The 21,280-nt window shown below is 39.7% G+C and overlaps 1 protein-coding gene across 3 annotated transcripts in view; it reads right to left on the bottom strand.

Moving 5' to 3' along the window:
• Positions 1–21,280, bottom strand: part of ARHGAP10 (Rho GTPase activating protein 10) — a 248,895-nt gene that overhangs the window by 65,030 nt on the left and 162,585 nt on the right. For all 3 annotated transcript variants that reach the window (XM_050946362.1, XM_050946365.1, XM_050946364.1), the window contains exons 15-18: positions 13,836–13,923; positions 9,280–9,338; positions 6,282–6,387; positions 5,479–5,638 (exon numbers count right to left, since the gene is read on the bottom strand). In XM_050946362.1, the coding sequence (XP_050802319.1) occupies positions 5,479–5,638; positions 6,282–6,387; positions 9,280–9,338; positions 13,836–13,923 (413 nt within the window). The remainder of the gene's footprint in view (positions 1–5,478; positions 5,639–6,281; positions 6,388–9,279; positions 9,339–13,835; positions 13,924–21,280) is intronic.

The raw sequence follows: 21,280 nt of genomic DNA, 5'->3' as shown, positions 1-21,280 counted from the left end.
GACTTTAAAAACCCAGCCACTCCCTGCCCAGTCTAGAAGACTCCTTGCTAAGTTGCCCTCCACCAGGGCACAGCATAGATTTTTTTTTTTGGTTGCTTTTCAGAGTCCCGATCTAGCAAAGCTTTTAAGCACATGTATAGTCCCACTGATGTCACTGATTACTCATGTGCCTAACACTAAGCATAAACTTAAGTGCTTTCATGGATTAAAATCAAAGTATTGCTGTAAAACCTTCCCTAAACAGAAGCAGGGCACATGAGCATATGCCAGAACAAGAAGCATTCAGAATGGGCTGTTTCAGGAAGCTCTGCCATGTTTTATGCTATATCTTGGTCCACCATCCCAATCTTCATGGCAAAGGGGACTTGGGGTAGTACATCAAGTTTTCCAACATTGAGACAGGTCTGTTAAGTCTAAGGCTACGTCTTCACTACCCACCGTATCGTCTCATCTAGACGCAATATACTGATCCCCAAACGCACTTATATCGATTCCGGAACTCCACCAACCCGAACGGAGTTGCGAAGTCAACATGGGGAGCCGCGGACATCGATCCCTCGCAGTGAGGACAGTGAGTAATTCGATCTTAGATACTTCGACTTCAGCTACGTTATTCACGTAGCTGAAGTTGCGTATCTGAGATCGATTTTCCCCCGTAGTGTAGACCAGCCCTAAGGTTCCCTCCATCCCCTTCTTTGAGGATCCGCTTACACATTCCTCCTTGAAGACTGGTGAGGGAGGAAAGCTTTGCCTTCAGAGATGGCTTTACCAGCCTGTCCTAGAGGTCTTGAGCACTCTGCAGCAACAGTGCCCTGACAACAGAAATCAGAAGTGTTGCTAAGCATGCTGCTTTGTGGCCACACCTTACCAACTCTGCAGTCTTGAGCAGACCTTCACCTCTCTGCTTCTGTTCTCCCATCTGTAAGAAAGGGCTATTTCCCTGACCTCTATCATGACTATTGTGAGGATTAGTGTCTGTAGAATGCTTAAGACAAAAGAGTACTAAGTTTTATTTTTTGAAATAATTACTAGCTTGACAGATAAAAATATTAAAATACTACTCTATATTAAACTACCTTTTAATTTTAAAATACAAATACTGTGGCATGTCTACTTTAAAACTAAATGATGAAAATACATTCAAATATTGGTACTTCACTTTAATGAGTTCCCCATATGAAGAGACTACAATACCAGATATAAAGATACATTTTAAGCTACATAAAATTCAGTTAACTACCCTTAACATTTATAAAGCCGAAGAAGGAAAAAGAATGAATACATTCTTCACTCTTCCAACAGCAATTAACATATATTTTAAAAACGAACATTTCTGGATGGTTTTTGCCTATGGATTTAAATTTTCTGAATTCTTTGGAGGGGTCTCATTCTTTTCTTACTCCTCTTTTCCTCTTTGCTCTCTTTCCTTAGCAGACTCTGGTTTCCTTCTTTCTTTATGAGACTCTTGTCTGGCCCTTCTTTCAATTTTTTTCCTTCGTAATCTTCATTTTCTCCTGTTTTTGCCATTTCTTCTTGCTATTTTGTCCTCCCCTCACTGTTCTCCCATACTTAAACTTATCTATTCTCTTCTCACTGAGACCTTTCCTCTTTTCTAGCATTTTTCCCCTGTCGTATTTTTTTTTTCACACTTTTTTTTCCTTTTTTAATTTCAGCTTTTTTCTTTTAATGGAAGCTTATTTTGGGGTTGAGGAACCAAAATGCTCCACATTAAGGTATGCCTCAATGGCACACAAGTAACACTTTTGGATGGTGATGGTTACACTCATTTCACTGGACAGTCTTTCCAATGACAGGCCAAAACATTATGCTGCTTGGTGACAAGGACGTGTACTCTCTTCACGTTACCAGGCAACAGAAGAACAGTCTTCATGAGTGTAGGTTCTTATACCTCCAATGGCACTCAGGAGCAGAGACCACTAGGCAGTTATTGCTAGGAACTGCTGGCCAGTGCAACTCTTGGGGAAAAAGTCAAATAATAGTCTTTAACCCACCAAGAGAAATAGAAGGAGACACATCAAGGCCTCTTTCATGAAAGGTTGATATTATTATTGGTCATGTTTACTACAGTAGTACCCAAAGACCAAGCAAAGCACAGAGCACTACTGTGCAAGGCACTGTGCAAATCAAAACTAGTAGATGGTTCTTGCCCTGAAGAGCTTACAATCTAAACAGACAAAACAGGCACAGCGTGGGGTACAGGGTATGTGTTACAAGCAGAGTGAACAATGTGATGGCAGAAAACCTCATGTTAGTTCCATGATTTTTGGGTGATGGCAATCAGATAAATGGAAATAAGCGTGAAGGAAGAGGGGACACTGAAGGAAAAGAGGATATGGGGGAACAGGACAAGGGTGAAGAGGGTTAGAAGTGCAGGTGTGGAGTGAAATTGACGTGAAATGATTGTGAGAGGGGGGAAAGAAAGGGTTGAAGCAAACAGCCAATCAGCACAGAACAGAGGAACTCTAGAAAAAGTTCTCTAAATGTTGGAAGGTCCCTGCCTTCTGCAGCTGGTCCTACCAGCTGGAGTCCGGGGTAGATGACAGTGTGTCAAAAGTAGAGTGTACCCTAATACACTCATTTACATTTGACAAATGAATACTGAACTCATCTTTCCTTAATTCCCATTCACTCCTTGTATCCTTAATCTCACTTTGATTCTAATGCTGGCTACTGATCCCTCAGGTTCCTTTAGCTGCAGCAGTCATTGCTTCCACAGACTCAGTACTGGTCCAGTTTAATTTGATACACCCACCGCTACAAAGCTACTATAATTGGCTTGCCGCCACCACTTAGAAATACGTATAAGGTCTGTAAACAAGGTGAAAGTTGTACTGATTGTTTTCCAGCTAGCAGAAAATAAAGTACTTAACAAAGCTTCAAAAATAGCTTCTGGATTAAGCAAGATATTCTTATTCCAGGGCAAGTCCCAGAGCCAGTTTTCCTCACACATAAATTGTATAAAAGTTCTCTAATTAAGATTCAGTTGAGTGATGATGGCTGTTACTGCACCGTTATTTCAAAGTTAGTAACCTAATTAATTATTTCTCTTACTAAGACTGAGTTGTTGCAATCCGTCAACAAAGCTGCCCATACAGCAGTGCTTAGAGAACGTTAATGATACTTAATGACAGCTTGACAGCATCATGAAAGGTGGCACAGTTTTATCTTTGTTCACTGACTAAAACCTACTGAACCCATTGACTTTGGTCTAGAAAAATTGGTTCAATATTCACTTCTGAAGTTATGGTCGGTTTTTAAATACTGAATTGAATTTGATGCCAAAGAAAGGAGGGTTTCCTCTATAGAATGCAAGAGGCATGCATTGTGCAGGCAGAAGCTGGGTAAGTGTTACTTCAAACTTCTCACTGCACCTCAGTCTTGACCCTACAGAACTACTACTATCCCAATTTTAGATTCTCTAAAGCAGAAGCTGCTAATCATTAGCAAGGAGAGAGATTTACAACTGAATGAAATGTCACATCTCTACATGTTTAACATGCCAGGATTGTACCCACAGCTGGCAGACTGTCTCCTGGGATTTTACCAAGGTTATAAATAAAATAAAAATAATGCAAGTCTGACACATGTAGAAGTTTTGTTATTAAGAAAACTATCTATGCAAAAATGAGCATCTTGCTGCTAATACACCTGTTTGCCTATACTGCCAACTACTTGTTGAGAGCCAGGGAAAGAAGATTCGTTTTTAAAAGAAAATGTGTTTAGTCTGACTATGTAATGGCTGTGACACACCTACAGGTGTCTGCCTGCCCATTTAGCTATCATACACTGAGTCCACCCTCCATTAGCCTTGGAGATTCCTGCCAGTCTGGGCGACAGCAACACTGTGCACAACAGAGAAGGGTCAGTGGGATAGGTAGACCCTTGCTGGCAAGGGTAATGGTAGAAACTAAAAGTCCCTTTAGAAAAATATATAAATGATAGCCCTTCAAGATCCTAAGGAGGCATAAAAGATTGAGTTGTGTAAGCTGATACAATATCACTTTTGATGTACTTTCCATTCCCAACTTCTCTGCTACACTTCTTTTCACAGGGAACGAGAAATGCCACTACAACTGCTGATTCAAACATTCAGTCCGGTGTCCAGTTTCTAAAAAGATACAAGCAGCTGAGATGGCAAAGAACCAGCCTGGTGTTACGTTTGACAATGATGTGTTGTTTAGGGATCTAGATAAGCAGGAATTAAATGGACCATGGCTTGGATTCAGCCTTTATGTACCAGTATGGCAAACTCGCACCTTTTTCCGGAAGCCTTTTTATTTTTGGTCTCCAGAATCTAAACTATAAATTAAAAATTTATATATATAGCTATAGACAGATATATAGTTGTTACAGTTGCTGAGATAGCCTCAAAAAATATGAACCAAGTTTTACATTTGGGTTCCTTTGCAGAACCGAAAACAATTGTTCCAAAGGGTGCAGGCTGTTCCATTCATCTGAATGGAGACTAACTCAGATAACTAATGATGTTAACATTTCAAGTATAACTATTTCACCGCTCAAAGCACATAAAAAAAAAGAGAGAAGATCATATTATTAATTTCTGCACGATCTACTGTGACAGCTCATTTTGACAATGTAAGTGGGAAGGCTTGGGATTTGCCAACTCTTTCTCCCAACCACTCCAATCAAGAAGGAATTATACCCATGAGGACCCCAACAAAGCCAAGCAGGGCATCTGAGGCCTCACAAAAGGGGGATTACATTCAAGATACCAAGCTGGGCCCAAAAGACTCACTAAGGGGAAGTCAAGCGGGGGATGCCTAGTAGAACCTCTGGGTGGGTTTAGACTGCAATGATGGGAAGCCAAGAAAGGATGCATGATGATATTTTGAATGTCTGCTCTGAGGAACATTGTATGGGGTACTTTAACTAGCAGCAACAGCTTCCATTGCAACTTTTACACTAGAAAGCAAAGACTTGGGAAAACAAAAACATTTTAAATGAGAATTTTTTAAATAAGAATATTATCGATACCTAGCTCTCAAACAGTGCTTTCCTCCTGTAAAGCTCAAAGTCTATGAGTCCTGTTTTATAGGTGAGGAAAACAAGCACAGAAAGGTTAAGTGGTATGACCAAGTTCAGGCAAAGCTGAAAACAGAGCACAGGTTCTCTCACTTCCAGTCACTGTCACATCCAATAGACAGAAGGAGCCCCTTTCTTTGTGCAAGTGTTCATGAAAACTCATGTGTACACAATTAGCACAGATGTCTGTGCATTCTGAGTAAATATGCATCTAAATATGCTTAATATGTACGTTGATAGGTCAATTTACCCACTCAAAAGTGCTAATTATGGGGGTGATGGGGCACATGTGAAAAATCTGTAAGTATATATGTAAAATCATATGCCTGTAAGATGTGATGTCTATTTCATGCCACATTCTATGCATAATAATAATGCTATCAAGCAAATTTTTAAACACACACAGAGTCTCACCTTCTCATGGTTTTCTATAAGGATTTCCACTACGATATTCTGAAACTTTAGATCCATAATAGCTGCCACAGTTTCTTCCTGTGGCCTCATTAAGGTTGGTCCAAATACTACTCCTAAATTTGCAACAGTCATTAGATTTTTCTTGGCATGGTCTGCAACGCTTTTTCAAAAGAATTGGAAGAAAAAAAACAGGAAACAAGTTATGAAAAATTGCCAATACTCTTGGAAGCTGAAGTATACTTTACAAATGAAAATATTACATTTCCTTAATCCATATTTTAGAAGTTTATTTTGTGCAAAGTTTCTCCAAAGAAAACCATGTTGCATTTTGGAAAGTAGGAAACCCATTCTTCCATTTTAAGAGGAAACAAAAGTCGTCATTTATTGAACTTAAATGTGTACAATGCACTTAGCCTTGGACTTTGGTAAATGTGAAACCAATCTAATTTTGCTAACAAACCACTAATATTCTCTTTGCCAGAATTTGCAAAGGGAATGCATAAATTCACTTTCCACTTCAATCAGCCCTCAATTGCTGGCAGAACTGCTAAGTAAATACTTATATGACTTCATTAACAGATTAGATTTCTGCCCTCTTTTCCAAAACACACATAGCATGAGTCAAACTTCTCATCTTCTTCTATAGGTTTGGTGCCTGGTACTGTGTCTAATACCATCACGAGCAGCCTTGGTGCCAACCAGAGTCAATGTGCCCAATTGTAAATAAAATAGGGGAAAAAATGGGGGGCGGGAGAAACGGGGAGAACTCTCTGAAAACTAATAAAAGAAGCCATGGTGCTTACTTTGCTAAATGTTTCACCAAAATGTCCAGCATCTCTTTGTTCTTCTCTGGAAGTTTATGAACCAAGAAGTGGATAGCGTTAACTCTGGACTCAGGGCTGCCACTTTCTACATAATAGAAACAATTAACTGTATCTCAAAAATAGAAATCCTGCCCCACCCATACACACCAACCCCAAAAACAAAACATTCCTAGCATACTTTGGTTCTGCACTTAGATATTTCCAAATAGAGCAGAACTCAATACATGCACGTTGTATTCGAGTACTATCTGCCCATTTCTTATTTTGTGTAGTGATTTTCAATCCACTTGTAAATGGATGCCTCTTTCTGCTCATCTATATTTGAAAAAAAGATGCAGATATTCTACTGCATCACACACATGCTTAGAAAAATACTGCAAAGCAAGGGGTCATGTTACTAGCTACAGCATCTCATTGTGAAAACCAAGTGTGAAAGGATGCTTCGTTATCCTTTTGACATCACTTATTAATTATACTTATTTACATTGAGTTTTGTTGGTGCTAGACAGCTGTTGACACTGCTTCAAAATACCTTGCATTAGAAACTGCACCGGAAAATAACATTCAGAGAGGAGTAAAGAGTTCAGAAGAGAAAAACCAACACTTTTCAAAGATGTAGGCCAATAACCCCAATAAGGCTGCAGAGTTAGATTACCAGGATAAAGGATTCTTGATATCAAATACATATCACTGCTGGCAGTGGTGTAATTGGTAACATGGTTGGGTGTAAAAATGCAATGGCTTCCTTGTACATAGCAAAGAAAAACAATTTAGGCCACACAAGGGCTTATTTATTATTTATTAAATAGCTGAAAAAGATTTGTAAGATGTGAAAAAAATGAATCAGTCTTTTTTTATTTTACATTATTGTTTGTCTTTTTAAAACTAAATCTGAAGACTGGATTATAGTAAGGTGTGTGTAAGACCATATCTTTTTGTAAGTTAGTACTGAAGGCAAGGTACATAATAGAAAATCATTATGGGCATTAGGACATACAGTGAACCTGAGAAGTTCTGAAACCAATACTACTGCTCTGACTGCACTATCCTAAATTTATTCCAGACATTAGATATCTACTGAAAACAAACAAACAAACAAAAAAACCCCACCATTTTTGTTAGGTGTTTCTTTTAATAGATTTGGAAACATTTTTGGTAGAGAACATTCTTGGTGGAACGTCACTGAGGAAAATGCCACCAGCAAGCCAACAGTTTTACTTCTGATTAGCCAAATTCAGAGAGCCCCAAAAAACAATCCAACTCTCTTCAAAGTAAAAGTCCTTCAGAGTACTGTGGAATCCTGAATGCCAGATGAAGTGACGCTTCATCAAATGAATTATGTGTCACTGTCAAGGGCTTCTGATTGCTCCAATCAGTACTTGTTAAGAAAAAGGGGTGGAGTACATTCTGCTGCAATTTAATAACAGCCCCATTCCTTATTATCTACTGCGTTTTTATACCTTAGGTTAGAAAGATACTTAGAAGCTTTTTAAAAAAAAAAATGGAATGGCTGAAATTAACGTAGTGTTGTTCAAGTTTCTTCTCCTTGCTTGACAAGTTTAGCCATTGCACATATGAGCTTATGCAATTTTTTAGTACTTGTGGATATTGTATTCTTAAGACCAGTAAACAAACATCTTCCAGTAAATGGGAGAGGGGAGTTTCAGAATACAGAAACTTATACTGTTATTTCCTTCGGGGAAAGGGAATGTTTTAAATCCTATCGCATGTAACTCTGTATATACTCATTATTTATATGAATGTCTTGAATTCTACTAAGCTCTTCACCTCAATTACATTGTATGGCAGTGAATTTCAAGGCTAACTATGCAATAAGGTTAGAAAATATTTCCTCTTTGTTGCCACTTGTGAATTCTGCAAAAAAAATCTATCTAGTTTTATGAAATCCAATCACAACAATGATGGTGTAAGCAAACATATATATACACATACACACACACGCACCCCTAAACCTGTTCAGTAAAGTTTTTTCTCGTTTTTGAAATATGAAAATACTCTAGCAAGGACTAGAAACTAGCATTCTGCTGTTTTTCCAGCCTTTAATACTAGTCAACAAGATAAAGTAAAATTTTGAGGACAATTGTTTTTAACTTCAATTCTCATGAATTGCCAGAAGTGCCACAGGCTGGAAAGCAAATCAGCTAAATATTTGTTGGCTATTCTGCCAACATTTTTTCTTATGCAATTTCTACTCCTCAGACAATTCCATGTATATTAGAAATCATGCAGCTGAACTACAACTCCTGCTCTACCTTCTCTAAATCTTTACTTTAACTGCAACAGTTTAATTTGGCCTGTACATTCCTTTCTTCTAGTAATATATAAAGCACCTTTAGGCCAGCTTGGATACAGGTCTCCCAGGGAGATGGCTCTGAAAACAAGGATCAGGTGGCAGTCATTTTTTATGATCCAAGAGAGCTTGTCTCTCTCCCCTTCCGCTGCGCCCCTCCACCCCCCAGCATACTGTATTCTACTAAATTTCATTTCTTTATAAATGGCTTAAGGAGAAGAAAATATTACCGTCCCAAACTACTGCAAGAAAATTGGGTATATAATATTCACTATGGTAGAACTGGTACAGGAAATAAATCCAGAACTTTAAAATTCTAACTAAAAAATTCATATAAATCAAAACAGAGTGAAATGCACTAAGCCAACAAAAACTTGCCCCATTGAGTCTATCAATATACAATGCATTTATATATCTATGAACATATATATGTTTATACATATATAGATCTCTATAGATATTGCATGGCGGCATACACCTATTTAACTTCATATTAACATCCCCAACTTTCTTTTTTAAAAGGTTCCAATTTTTTTCCTACACCTCTGTTATTTATTCAGTTAAAATGAGCAATTTATCTGAGACTACATTTTCAACGTCTATTCCTCAGTGCTAGAACGGTGCTATTATAAAATAGTTCCATTTGAACTGTAGTCAAATATTTACTGGCAGGAATGATGAACTCTCTGTGCAACTCATACGTCATTAGGGGCTCTGGAAGACTTCTGGAAGACAAAGATGACATGGAATCACTAAATACAGTAAGCTCACGTACATTTGTTTCTATTTGTATTTATTCCAAGCAGGAAAGTCTTTCAATATGACACAGTGTCACCTTCCACTGGGGAGAGCCGCCCGCGGGGGGGCAGCTTGCAGGATTTCAATGATTCATAGTACAAACTGAAGCATGACATTTAAAAGCATAATCCTAGGAAAACAACATGGTTAAACCCAAGACCTAAACTCCACCAGTTGAAGTGAGGCCTCCAATATAGTATAAACACTTTCCGTACATTTTGAGATTGCCTTACAGATGAATAAAATATAGGCATGCTGTGTAACTAATTGTTCATCAGTTTCTTTTAAAAATGCGCTCACTGCAACTGAATGTTGTAGGTCTGTGTCCCCTTTAAGGGACCCCTGTACAATTGGGTTACAAGGGTGGGGAGGTGGAATTTATCTAAATGGAGCTAAGGGAGGAACAGGATGTGGCCGAACATGTATCCATTCCAGTTGTACTCTGCCCCCGGGGATGGGGGCGGGGTGTCATATCCTGTGTATTCCTGGAGAAGCCCTTACTTTTATCAATCATGAGATAGTAACACCCACCTTCCCATCAATGGGATTAGAACAGAACTATTTATTTCATGATCTCCTGGGGGCACTACACTAGTCACCTTTTTATTTCAGGGCTGGGAAGGAATTTTTCCCTCATCACCTGACTGGCCAAGTCAGAGTGTTGTTGGTTGTTTTTTTTTGCCCTGCTAGGACCTTATTATTGCCTTATCTCAAATGAGGTTACAGTAGGTTACAGAAAGCCATTCATCTGGTCACTGTATAATTTCCCTATGATGTACCTGCACTGGACATCTGCTCCACACTTACATAATGAGTTGTAAAAGTAGCAAAGAGTCCTGTGGCACCTTATAGACTAACAGACATATTGGAGCATGAACTTTCATGGGTGAATACCCACTGCGTTGGATGCATAATGAGTTGCAACATCATAGCCTAACTCCCTTCCCTACTTATCATAACAAACCCCTCCCTAAACCTGCTGTGGGGAAGGTAGAAAAAACCCCATTCCACCTAGGCCAATCTGGTGGTGAGGGAAAAATTCCTTCCCTGTCTCCCGTTCCCCCCCAAAGGTGCAGCTAGCCCGATGACCACAGCAGGTCCTAACTAAACCTGGCATTCTGCCACCTCACAGGGAGGGAGGATGGGTGCTGCTCTACCCGATCCAGAGAAGAGAGTCCTCTCTCACCAGGATTTGAACTCTCCAGACCTTCCGATCTCTGAGGATCAATCAGCATCACCATGCTGACCCACTCCCCACTTTTGCAGCAGTTTATGATCCTTGCTCCCTCTCCTAGCCAGGAAGTGCTACACCTTCTCACCCCAACAAGCTGGGCAACAGTCTCCCACCCCCTACTTGGAAGTAGACTGGGGAATGCTGGGTTTGTGGTTTTTAATTTCTGGTAGAAGATACCCTCTCCTCCACTTTTTCTACCACTCGTAACCCTCATACAAGAAGAGGGCGAGAGGGTCTTAGATACAGTTTGGCAGTGTGCAGGCTAGAAAGGGGGAGGTCTGACAGCTGACCTCCCAGTTAGGTGGAAACAATAAAGGAAAGAATGATGATCTGCACTGTATAATTTATTGCTGGATATTCTCAGATATTTTAAGTGAATAAAGTTGTGGCCCAATTAAACCACATCCATTGCATCTCATCTTTCTTCCTGCATGGCCAGGATGATAGAGTCAGGTGGCCAGATGGCTTGATTTAAAAATAAGGAAGTGCAACAGAATATTTTATTATATCAGATGCAAAGGAATACATAAAACCCTCTACACTAGAGCTAAATGAATAATTGACTGTAATCTACCCATTAATATACCATCTTTTTAGTTCACAGATATTAAAGAACAAATCATCATTTCCTTTAATTTACTTGAACATAAATATTTTATGAATTTTTGTTGTAAATTTAGTTAACTATGAACTGATCACAACCGTTCTTTGCAAGTATTTTCTATTTGAGTTGTGCTGGTTAGTGAGTCACAATGTAAGCACAAAACAACGATGAGTCCTTGTGGCACCTTAGAGACTAACAAGTTTGTTTGGGCATAAGCTTTCGTGGGCTAAAACCCACTTCATCAGATGCATGGAGTGAACTTGTAAAGTGAATAGGCCTCCTCGCTGTTTTTGCTGATACAGACTAACACGGCTACTACTCTGAAACCTGTCATAATGTAAGCACAAAGGATTGTGGGATTCAGGTTGCAGAAAGAGAAACCTTTTCTTTCAACAGCATCATCTTTTTCTTGCAGTAGGTGCTAGAGAGCTGACTAGTGATTTAGGATGCCTCAATTTTTGGCTCTCTAACTTTCAGGCATTAAGGCAGGGGTGGGCAAACTTTTTGGGCTGAAGGCCACATCTGGGTGGGGAAATTGTATACAGGGCCAAGGCAGGGGGTTGGGGTGTGGGAGGGAGTGAGGGGGGGGTGCGATGTGCAGGAAGGGGCTCAGGGCAAGGGATTGGGGCACAGGAAGGGTGCGGGATGTCTGAGGGGGCTCAGTGAAGGGGGTTGGTGTGCAGGAGGGGTGTAGGGTGTGGCAGAGGGCTCAGGAAAGGGGATTGGGTTGCACAGGGGTGCAGGATACAGCAGGGTGCTCAGTGCAGGGGGTTGGGGTGCAAGAGGGGCATGGGGTGTATGACGGGGCTCAGGGCAGGTAGTTGGGGGGCAGGGTTCAGGCGGCGTTTGGGCTCTGGGGTGTCAGCAGTGCGCACCAGGGCCGGCTCCCTGCATGCCTGCCCTGGTCCTGCGCAGCTCCAGGAAGTGCTGCGGCCCCTGGGGGTGGGGGCGCAGAGGGCTCCGTGTGCCCTGCCCTTGCCGCAGCTCCAGGCACCTCCCCTGAAGCTCCCGTTGGCTGCGGTACCCCGTTCCCGGCCAATGGAAGCTGCGGGGGGCGGGGGGCGTGCCCGGAGGCAAGGGCAACACACGGAGCCCTCTGCCTCCCCCCACCCGGGGGCCGCAGGGACATGGTGCCGTTCACTTCTGAGAGCAGTGCGGGGCCCGCGGAGCCACGGAAGGCAATCCCGCGGGCTATATCCAAACCCCTGAGGGGCCGGATCCGGCCTGCGGGCCGTAGTTTGCTCACCTCTGCATTAAGGGGTCTAATATCCAGGAAGTATTGAGTATCAACCATCTGAAAATCACTTCCCTTTAAAATGTCTCAAAACTGCTAGTCGCATATAAAAAACATTGTCCACCGGCTAATAAAATTCTTATTAACTAATGGGAAAAACAGAAAAATTTGACAAACGTTTTTTAGAAAAAAACTCAAGTATACTGAGTTAACTTTATTCATGTTTTAAAATTACTGTAGAAAATATCAGGATCTTCTGGATCAGCAATATTATTTTATTTTGTGCATTGAAACAAATCTTTTTCTCCTCCCTGAAGCCTATAAGCTATACTTCAAGAGCCAAGCTTGATACACATCTACCCCGATATAACGCTGTCCTCGGGAGCCAAAAAATCTTACTGGGTTATAGGTGAAACCATGTTATATCGAACTTGCTTGATCCGCCGGAGTGCACAGCCCTGCCCCCCCAGAGTGCTTCTTTACCGCATTATATCCAAATTCGCGTTATATCGGGTCGTGTTATATCGGGGTAGAGGTGTACTTAAAAATTCCTCCTTTTTTTTCTAGTTCACTTTATTGATACCAGGAATATTAATGTAAAAGAGTTCGAATTTGAATGTAAATGGATTTTCACCACTGAAAAGCCAGTGCTGCTTAGGTTTCAAGAAAAACAAACAAAACAAAAATATTTTGTTCATATTAAACCATAATGGACACACAAAAAGTTGTATATTTTTTACATAATTCAGCTGAATATCTCAACAGGGAATCAGAAAACTGGTTTGCACACAGAACAGACCCAAACCTCTAAAGATGCACTTCTCTTACTTTTTGTCCTGGCAGCTTTTACAGCTCCTTGGGACCAGGAGAAGTAGCAAAATATAAAGCTAGTCAAATTTTTCAGATTTCAAAATGTAAACATAAATTTCAAATTACTTATTAATGATATTTTTGTGATTTTCCCCCCTCCTTTTTTGGATCAGCTCTACCAAAGTACCCTAAGGAAGAAATACCGTTGAACAGCCTAACCTGACTGGAAGCAGCAAATTGTGTAAGAAAGGCCAATTCTGCAGACCCAAGATTTCTACAGAATCTGCTGAACACTTAGGTGTTTATCCCCTCTAAACATTTTGAAGTTTGTCAGTCACTAATCTTAATCCACTCTTTGTGAAATTATGCAACTCCCATCTCCAAACAAATACAGTGCCTTAAATAAATGTGAATTTATAGTCAGTGTAGACTTCCATCCAAACAACAGTAAAAACAAGCAACCAAAACAACAATAAAACATCATGTCATCAATCTGTGGTAATTAGAATTCAATTATGAATAGTTAACACATAGAACCTTACCTCAGGTACTGCTTCATAGCACTGGTAATCGTCTTCACGTCCCAATCTATAGAGTTTTCCAGATCAATTTCACTGCAGGTTTTTGCATCTAACAAATGACCATAAAGGAAAAAGAAATCAAAATCTATACATACATAAAAGATTTTATCAAAGTTAAATTCATGGCAGAATGTGAATAATCTGTGAAATCAGACAACAATATTATAATAATCCTAAAGGAAACAACTAAATGCAAGGTCCTTGAATGGAAGTATATCAAATTTGAAGTCTATAATTTAGAAACTTTTGTTAGTTTAAATCCAAAATTGTCCTTTCCCTCTTAATATTAAAATGCAAGTAGAATTTAAAATCTAAAATACATGTCTATCTCATTTGAAAATTTACTTACAAGTGTTTTTTAAATTATTTCACTGATTTTTCTCTCCTTAGTGAGCAATACAATTAAACTAGACTTAATTTAAAATATCTTTATTGAAGGGTTTTTTTCCCCCAGACTTCCTTATTTAGAAGAGGCAGAGAGCTTTCCATATGGGGATATTCATGAACAGATGCAGATCAAACTCACTTTAAAGAAAAAGCCACTGAGGAACAAATAAAGTGATAGCCAATTACCTAAGATGTTTTGTGTCTTTAAGTACTTCAACTTTTTTTGATTACAGCCACTGACAGCAACAAGCCATAAATTATAACAATGGTAATTAACATGGATTACATTTTGATCAGTTCCTACAATTCAGAATTCATTTGTTACTGTGCTTGTTGGACAAAGGACAGATACATTTAAAAAATCAAATTAGGCACCCTTATTAAAGGTGCAGTCCTTTCTAACTGGGACTAAATAATTATGTTCTAAAGGCTGTGCCAACCAATTATTTCTGTAACTGAATATTCTCTCTCATTAAATCAATTATTTAAATCTTTTTTTAAAATACCAGTCAGTTAACATTTTCTGTCAACTTGCTACCAGCCAACCACCATCCAAAAACCTGAAGACTGTCTAAAACGGAACCTTTTATTTTCTTCTTTCCAGCATATTCCTGTGCTCTGAGAATCACATTCTTTCCACTGAGAAGGAAACCTTTCTACTGACTTCATGGAATAAAAAGCAGCTGTCACATCAGAAACTAATGACTCTAGTGACTATGTTAGTAATGCACTATTAAATTTTCACTGTTTTCAAATAACTCTTCAATCATCACTGACTCTCCTTCAGAATCAGAGGGTTCACCTAGTTGTGTGGAATTTGTTAATGATATATTTGAAATTCATACTTCAGAAAACACTGTGAATAATCATCCTTAAAATATTAGAAAGTATTTTCGCTTTTGAAAAATAGTAAAATTTGTGGGAAAGGATTCCATTATTCATTCCTGGGGCAAAACACTAGAACTTCTCAAAGACTACTCTCCTGTTAACCCCACCTCAAAAAAACAGGCATGAGACTACAAAAAGAAATGGAGATCAAACACTTTTCTTGACTCTCTGGTTCTGCCTGTTGTCTTTTATTTAAACAGTTTCCTTTATTCTACTTTACTGCTACATTCCACTGTGTCCTAAACATTTAAGGATCACATTTGCTAAGGGGTCTCAATAGGATTTCGGCAGTCATGCTAGCAATTTTGCACACACAACTATTTGTGCATGCAAAAACTAAATGTACACACAAGAATGGCAGCTGCAGATGCAAATATTTGTGTGCACACAAATAAAGGTGTGCAGATTTAAAGAGTTTTTGAAAATTCAGCTCTAAATCTCCTAAAATTTCTGATATTATGGAACTAGGGTTTATAAAAGCCATGAGGCTCATTGAGCTAGGTTAGGAGGAGCGGCTTTGTTTCTAGTTTTGATTTTAATATGGCCACTGTGGGAGTTTAAATGTATTATAATACACTGTATATAAAATAGGGTAAACAATGGATTCAGAGCAGTAACTTTCACAGCTGTTTTAAAATGTAGGCGGAGTTCCAAAATTCTTTTCTATGAAATATGATGCCTGGCATTTCTCATGACGGTCACTATCAGAAGTCAAAACTGAACCCATCAATAAAATATACAAGATTTTAATGGCCACCTCATCATAAAGTCACTTTATAAAAACATGTTTCTTTGTAGATTTTTGCACTTAAATAACACACTATTTATTCTGTGACTCATACATGAAGTACTGAGTGGAACTGAGTATCCTGCTGGCTGCACTACAACAGTGCAGTCAATAAGGCTTAAGACTGAGACTCCTAACACCTTCAAACTAGTGACTCTGTATCCGTGTTTATAACAAGTTGGAGATTAACTTAATATCCATTTCAGTCAAAAATGATACCTTTGTTTACAAGATGTTAGCCTTTGCCATTCATATTTAAACAAGACTATTGTTGAAAATCAGAACATGGCACTATATAGGTTACAGACAAATTCAATGAGTAAATCAATTACAGAATAAACATACTGTCTGTTTTACAGAATTACATGGTTTTTGTTTTAACTGAATTTAATTTATGATCATAAGCAAGGCTTGATTCCACAAACTTTTACTCTGGCAGGTGGGACTCCTTCAGAGTAAGGTATTACACAAACAGGCCCATAACTGAGGTCTTTCCACCTTCCTTCCATATACCTCTTCTTCTGGTTCTATGTCTTTTCCAAAAAGAGACAGAAACGCTATATTCCTAGCATCTGACGTCTATTTTAATCTTTTTGCATTCTGGACCACATGCATTGGATTGTCCATGATAAATAAAAGTAGCTTGAAAACTCTGAGATCTTATTTTAAAAAGTTAATATGCTGAAAGTTAAATCAGAGATAATCAAAGATGAGGTTTTGTTTTATTTTTAATGACACTGAAGGGAGGATTTTATCAAGGATATTTAAACTCAAAGACAACGGGGTATAGATTAATCAGATGTTTTCGATTCTTTTACACTGTATAACAAAAAGAAACCCTTCTCTTGTCTTCCTTGAGACCACATATAAATAAGTATGCAAACAGGATCACATCATGATACTTTCAGTGAACTATTAGGAGAGGGGAAGGGCACCTGGCTATAACATTACATGTCCTCTATTTGATGTTTCTCGCTGTCTTGACATTAATATAATCTTTCCATTCCAAATCATCACATGAATCTTGGAAAGGAGCAAAAAAGTGTTTCTAATTTAAAAATTAAGTAAAATCAGATGCTGGAATCCCCATTAAACTCTTCCAGCTGCTACTGAACCACTGGAACCTGAGTCTATTTTAATTTGGAACCACTAATGGTAGGGAGGAAAATCTGACTGCCAAAACTGCACACCCTAGATAAACCAGTGAGCAGAAAAACAAAAACAGCCCATGGCAGCAAATGCATTCTAACGAGGTTCTTCAACTGATGACAGGTAATTGTTCCCGTGGTTAAAGGCTAAAAAAAGGCTATTGCTCACTGACTCTTTAATTCCAATACAGCTAAACAGCCATCAGAATCTGTTGTGTGTTGGTTGTTTATATTAATCTTGGTTTATGCTTCCTGACACTCCCTTCTTGTTACAACGCTTTAAAATACAGACAGGTTTACATGCATTGACAGAGTACCTCAGGGCATTGTTAATATTGATTAAAGTAAGGTATCATATAAATTAATATTTAGCAAGGTCATTATGACAGACTGATATGACATACAGGCCCTCAAGCCTGAAGTCTTATCATCACTCCTGAAGAGACAGCCTGCTTTAAGAAAGAAAGACAGACAGACAGACTTACAGGTGGCACTGAATTGACAGCAGCGTATAATATAAAAGCGCTTTGTCATTCACATAATGTCTGGGGTAATGAAATGAATTCACTTTCTAGTTTCCTCCAGTTTGCTGTGCCAAAGAACACTGTGTTATCAGCACAGATGGAGCATGCATGGTTCTGGAGAAGAGCCTGGTGCAAACTGCAAACAAGCTTCTCTGAATACCAATGAATCCCTGAGAATCAGAACCTTGCTGTCAAGTGACAGGTTTGGAAGCTCCATAAAAATGAACTAATCTCTGTGGTCTTGTCCAACTGCATGTACCGTCAGTGCTCTGGACAAGAAATTTGGAAATGTTGCACATTGTGCAGTCATGGCTATAACTTTGGTGTAATATACTAAGCAGGTGAGGAAATTCAGCCAAATGCCAGCACTTTTCTGGAGGCAATGGGGTGGCAGGAAAAGTCTGACTACTGGGACTAAATGAGTATTAAGTTTTCCAGAAGAAAAAGAAAATAATATTCCGGTGGCATTAGTGTGATGAGCCCAATTCAGAGTGGTTATATAGGGTGATGTATAAGCTACCCATTGTTAAATGCATGTGAGGAAGTCTAAATGAAGGTTTGTCTTCACAAACAGCACTTCTCCTGTCAGCATAGTTAATCCTTGAGAGGTGGCTGCTATGTCGACGGCAGAAATCTCCCATCAACATAGCGCTGTCTACATGGGGATAAGGCCGCTATAATTATGTGTGGATTTCCCATACCCTGGAGTAATGTAGTTATACTGATACAGGTCTGTAGTGCAGACTATGAGCATGGACTGGTCAACACTGAACAGTTACATCAGCATAGCTATGTCTCTCGGGGTGGCGAGTGAAAAATACACATCACAGACAGATGTAGTTAAGCCGACCTAACTCCCAGTGAAGACATTGCTAGGTCACCTGAAGAATTCTTCTGTCAACCTAGTTACCACCTCTCAGGGGGATGGATTACCTACAGCAGCAGGAGAACCGCTCCCATCTATACCTGGGTGGGCAAACTTTTTGACCTAAGGGCCACATCTGGGTATGGAAATTGTATGGCGGGCCACGAAATGCTCACGCAATTGGGGGTTGAGGTGGAGGAGGGAGTGAGGGCTCTGGCTAGGGGTGAGGGCTCTTGAGATGGGCCAGAAATGAGTTCAGGGGCGGGAGAAGCTCAAGGCTGGGGGTTGGGGGGAGGGCTCCAGCTGCGTGTGCAGGCTCTGGGATGGGCGTGGGGATGAGGGGTGAGGGGTGCAGGAGGTTGCTCCGGGCTGGGACAGAGGGGTTCAGAAGGCAGGACGGGGATCAGGGCTGGGGCAGGAGGTTGAGGGGCAGGAGGGGGGCAGGGGTGTAGGCTCCAGGCGGCGCTTATCTTAAGCAGCTCCCATAAGAAGCAGCATGTCCCCGCTCTGGCTCCTACGTGAAGGGGCGGCCAGGCAGCTCTGCACCCTACCCCATCTGCAGGCACCGCCCCTGCAGCTCCCATTGGCCACAGGATTCCCAGACAATGGGAGCTGCAGAGGCAGTGTTTGGAGCCCACTAGCTGCCCTTATATGTAGGAGCCAGAGCAGGGACATGCTGCTGTTTCTGGCAGCCTCGCGGAGCGGGACAAGCCCCCGACCCCACTCCCCGGCTGGAGCATAGGAGCAGGGCAAACCCTGGATCTTGCTCCCCAGCGGGAACTCGAGGTCCAGATTAAAACGTCTGGAGGGCTGGTCTACACTGAAGTGCAACAGCGGCACAGCTGTAGCATTTTAAGTGTTGATGTATGTTGATGGAAACTATACTAGCATAGCTATGTTACTATACCAACTTAACTCCATAGTGCAGACGCAGCAGACACCAATTGGTTTTTCTACTGCTATAGGAATTAGGGCTGTCAAAAAAATTAATCGCGATTAACTGCACTGTTAAACAATAATAGAATACTATTTATTTAAATATTTTGGATGTTTTCTACATTTTCAAATATATTGATTTCAATTACAAAACAGAATACAAAGTGTACAGTGCTCGCTTTATATTTATTATATATTGAATATTTGCACTGTAAAAAACAAAAGAAATAGTATTTTTCAATTCACCTAATACAAGTACTATAGTGCAATCTCTTTATCATAAAAGTTGAATTTACAAGTGTAGAATTATGTACAAAAAAATACTCCATTCAAAAATAAAACAATGTAAAACTTTTAGAGCCTACAAGTCCATTCAATCCTACAGCCAATTGCTCAAACAAGTTCGTTTATGTTTTCAGAAGATAATGCTGCCTGCTTCTTGTTTATAATGTAACCTGAAAGTGAGAACAGGCATTTGCATGGCACTGTTGTTCCTGGTGTCGCACGACATTTATATGCCAGATGCACTAAAGATTTGTATGTCCCTTGATGCTTCAACCACCATACCAGAGGACATGCGTCCGTGCTGATGACTGGCTCTGCTCGATAATGATCCAAAGCAGTGTGGATTGACACACGTTCATTTTCATCATCTGAGTCAGATGCCACCATCAGAAGATTAATTTTCCTTTTTGGTGGTTCGGGTTCTCTAGTTTCTGCATCAAAGTGTTGCTCTTTTAAGACTTCTGAAAGCATGCTCCACACCTCATCCCTCTTAGATTTTGGAAGGCACTTCTGATTCTTAAATCTTGAGTCAAATGCTGTTGCTATCTTTAGAAATTTCACATTGGTATCTTCTTTGCATTTTGTCAAATTTGCAGTGAAAGTGTTCTTAACAAGAAAACGTGCTGGGTCATCATCTGAGACTGCTATAACGTGAAATATATGGCAGAATGCAGGTAAAACAGAGCAGGACACATACAATTGTCCCCCAAGTAATTCAGTAAAAAATTTAATTTACGCAGTTGTTCTTTTAATGAGCGTCATCAGCGTGGAAGCATGTTCTTTGGAACGATGGCCAAAGCATGAAGAGGCATATGAATCTTTAGCGCATCTGGCACGTAAATATCTTGCAATGCCAGCTACAATAGTGCCATGAAAATGCCTGTTCTCATTTTCAGATAACATTGTAATTAAGAAGTGGACAGCATTATCTCCTGTAAACGTAAACAAACTTGATTCTCTTCACGATTGGCTGAATGAGGAGGAGGACTGACTGGGACTTGTATGCTCTAAAGTTTTACATTGTTTTGTTTTTGAGTGCAGTTCTGTAATAAAAAAAAACTACATTTGTTAAGTTGAACTTTCATGACAAAGAGATTGCATGACAGTACTTGTATGAGGTGAATTGAAAAATACTATTTATTTTATCATTTTTACAGTGCAAATATTTGTAATAAAAAATAACAAAGTGATCACTGTACACTTTGTGTTTTGTGTAGTAATTGAAATCAATATATTTGAAAATGTAGAAAAACCTCCAAACATATTTAATAAATTTCAACTGGTATTCTATTGTTTAACAGTGCGATTAATCACAATTTTTTTGTGATAATTGCGATTTATTTATTTTCAGTTAATCATGTGAGTTAACTGTGATTAATTGACAGCCCTACTAGGAATACTACCTCCCTCAATGACAGTGGTTATGTGGAATGAAGTATTCTTCCATCAACATAGCTGCCTCTATACTAGGTCATCATCGTTACCTTGGTCAAGGGTTGTTCCCTCCCACCCACACATCCCTGACCAAAGTAGCTATGTCGGCCTAACTTTTAAATGTAGACCAAGCTTAAGGCCTTGTCCACACA

Source organism: Gopherus flavomarginatus, chromosome 3 (assembly GCF_025201925.1).
Source record: "Gopherus flavomarginatus isolate rGopFla2 chromosome 3, rGopFla2.mat.asm, whole genome shotgun sequence".
NCBI classification, from domain to species: Eukaryota; Metazoa; Chordata; order Testudines; family Testudinidae; genus Gopherus; species Gopherus flavomarginatus.
Note: the sequence above shows the minus strand (reverse complement) of the source record. Positions and strands in the feature narration are given on the sequence as shown.